The sequence below is a fragment of the Egretta garzetta genome, unplaced genomic scaffold (genome assembly GCF_000687185.1).
Source record: "Egretta garzetta isolate BGI_Z169 unplaced genomic scaffold, ASM68718v1 scaffold94, whole genome shotgun sequence".
In the NCBI taxonomy this organism is placed as follows: Eukaryota; Metazoa; Chordata; class Aves; order Pelecaniformes; family Ardeidae; genus Egretta; species Egretta garzetta.
In genome coordinates this window covers 8,476,056-8,478,920 of record NW_009259683.1, presented here as the reverse complement: position 1 = coordinate 8,478,920, position 2,865 = coordinate 8,476,056, and the positions used below count along the sequence as shown (strand labels likewise).

General features: G+C 37.3%; 1 protein-coding gene across 1 annotated transcript in view; it reads left to right on the top strand.

Annotated features, from left to right (window-relative positions):
• Positions 1 to 755: 755 nt before the first annotated feature.
• Positions 756 to 2,865, top strand: part of ABCB5 (ATP binding cassette subfamily B member 5) — a 34,428-nt gene continuing 32,318 nt past the window's right edge. Inside the window, exons 1-3 of the mRNA XM_009638680.2 lie at positions 756 to 804; positions 1,833 to 1,920; positions 2,030 to 2,078. Coding sequence (XP_009636975.2) covers positions 756 to 804; positions 1,833 to 1,920; positions 2,030 to 2,078 — 186 coding nt within the window. The remainder of the gene's footprint in view (positions 805 to 1,832; positions 1,921 to 2,029; positions 2,079 to 2,865) is intronic.

Genomic DNA, 2,865 nt, shown 5'->3' with positions numbered 1-2,865 from the left:
TAACGGTTGGACTTGATGATCTTAAAGGTCTTTTCCAACCTAAAGGATTCTATCAACCCACAACCGAACATCAATCAAAAAAAGGATGCTTAAAAGGATATAATTTTTCTATGTCAGGTTGATTATGCATTCTTATCACTATTATTTTAGCCTTCATCAAATTGACATGTGTTGGTTTGCTTGCTCTTTTGTTTGTTTGTTTGTTTGTTTCCCAATCCTGTATATGTGATACCTCAAGAAAAGCCTAGGGAAATGTGGAGCATAAGTCACTTACCGCCTCTAAATCTTGCTAAGTTGTTGCATGGCACAACGTGTACCTGTGTCATCAGTCTTCATCGTTATCATCATGATTGTGTTATGACTGTTCATTAAGTTTTAGTCAAACGTAATGAGGCAAATCCTCTATTCTCTAATAGATCATCCACAATAATTTGTATATGAATGATCTGGGGATTTAGCATAAAAGGCTACTAAAACAGGCTACTGCATTAGGTTCCACTGTAATAATTTGCACTGGTTTTAATATCTCATTAATGTCATGATGTTCTTTATCATGCTGTTTAGTATTTTTTTTTAATCATTGTATTTAAGTAGGACAATGGTGAGACCAAAATGTAATAACTCATGGAAAAGCCCACAAATATTTTAATGTGAACTCTTTAAATATCTACTGGTTTTAAATGTTCTGTTGCTTTTTTTAGTGCAGGTTTTAACTAAGGTGACTTTATGTCATAAGCATACCACAAGGAAGAAGAATGAAGGACCATTTTGTAAATTCCACAGAAAAGGAATTCTCCGATGCTGGTAAGCCACAGACGTGTGTGTATTTGAGGAATCCATTCCATGGCTCCAAACCTAAAGGTGTATTGTAAGTCTTTCCCGACTGCCATAGTGGTTTTATAGGAGATAACACAATGAGCTTCCAGTGAACTAAAGCCACCACCTAGAAAACATTGGTGCATGAATCATTCCACCAAATTCAACAAAATTCATTTACGTGGGTAAAGTGATTTAGGTGGGTCCTAGCCTGGGCATGAAAATGCTCTTAAGATAAGCTCAGTAAGGTGGAAGCACATTATTGCCTTCAAATGGTTGTCTAAACCAATCTTCATAGACTGATTGACATTAAAAACAGCATGTGGAAAATTCTATTCTTCGTGAGTCAGCAGTTAAAGTTAAGGCAAATGTAAACTGGGGGTGGCTGGTGTGTGGAGCCTGCGATCCACAGCTGGTTCCCTACTGTGGCTGCTCATTGGTTTCTTTATCTGTTTATTCCATCTCACTTTATGCATTTAGAATTGTAAGGTTTCTAGGGTAGGATTCTTCTTTTGTGTAGATTTCTAAAGCCCCTAGCACATAGGAAGTGGGACACGTGGCAACAACTACAATGCAAAGAAATAATGAAGATGGTTATTACAGGCAAAGACATGATTCTTCAGTTAACTCGCGTCTATTCCGTGTTACCTACAGCAATTATAACCTTCACTGTAAGCAATTCCACTCATTTCAGTAGGGCTTCTCCTCATTTGCATTCAGTTAATTAATTCTTGCTTTTAGTTTTTGATAGCCTTTCTGTATAAATATATTTTAATTGTAAAAATGAAGTTTGTTTCCATCTCAGAAATGGAGCTGGAAGATTTTTTACTGGAGTAGAGGAGACGAACTGAAGAGAAAGGAAGTTTCAAGAAAAATTCACTAGGCTGTTCCAAGAACATGAGAAAAACTAGTCTTGAAGCTTTAAATGGAGAGGAATCAGCAGGGAAAGTTGCAAGGAACTGGTATGAAAGATGGGTTATTACGTTAAAAAAAAAATTCTGCTTTTTGTTTCACAGAATCTGCAAGCAAGGGATATGACAATCCTTCTTTCCAACATGATGAAAATCTTGAACAAAGTGACCAGTTAAAGCCCAAGAAAAAAAAGTAGGTATTCTTTGAACTTACCACATTGGCTCCTGGTGTACCAGGAGGGGGGTAATAGGGCTTTGCTAGAAAAAACTCCTCTTAATTAGTCTTTTGTATTTTCCTCTAGGAAGGAAAATGAGAAGCCAGAGAAACGGGTGGTTGGCATTTTTGAATTGGTTAGTGTCCGGTTTGGTGGTCTGCTTTATATTTTTTTTTTCCTTATTTGTCATTGTGAGTTGTTTATGAATTGCAGTTAATAGGCAATCAAAAACTGGAGAAGAAGCCTGAGACCTATTGATGCTAGACCTCTTTACAATTTGGCCTGTTAGGTCAGATTCCGCCTTCAGTGTATTGGTAGCACTGACGGCAGTTCAGCCTTAATGCTGTTGGAGGATGAAGCTTGCCCCTGCTGAGGCTGATCTAGGATATATATACTGCACAGGCTCTTGCCTTGGTTCTGTGTAAAAGGATTTATCCTGTGTTTGACATCTGAAGGATCTGCTCTCTGAGAGAACCAGTGGTATGGTTTTGTGTCAGTTTTCCATACAACAGCTATTCCCAAATAACTCTTACACATGGACTTGCTTATTCTGGAACAAGAGAACTTTTATTCTTCTCTGGTTTATTCCATGTCCATTTACACTTTGGAAGAGGGTTAGGACAGTCAAGAATAAAATGTTCTGATTTCAGATTAACCACATCCAGGAATAGCTATGGCAGTTTAAATCCACATCCTTCTTTAAACTAAACAAACATTCAAGGGTAGACAAGCCTTAAGATACAATCTCTGCTGCAAACATTTTTTTTGCTGGTAGATATAACCCAGGTGCTGGTCAATAACTCACTCTTGTTTATGTTTCAAAAGTATTATCTTAGTAAATATGTAACTTACTGGAACAGAAAACACAGTGTATTGCACAGAGCAGATCATCACTTAGAAACATGTAGGACATACACTTGTGT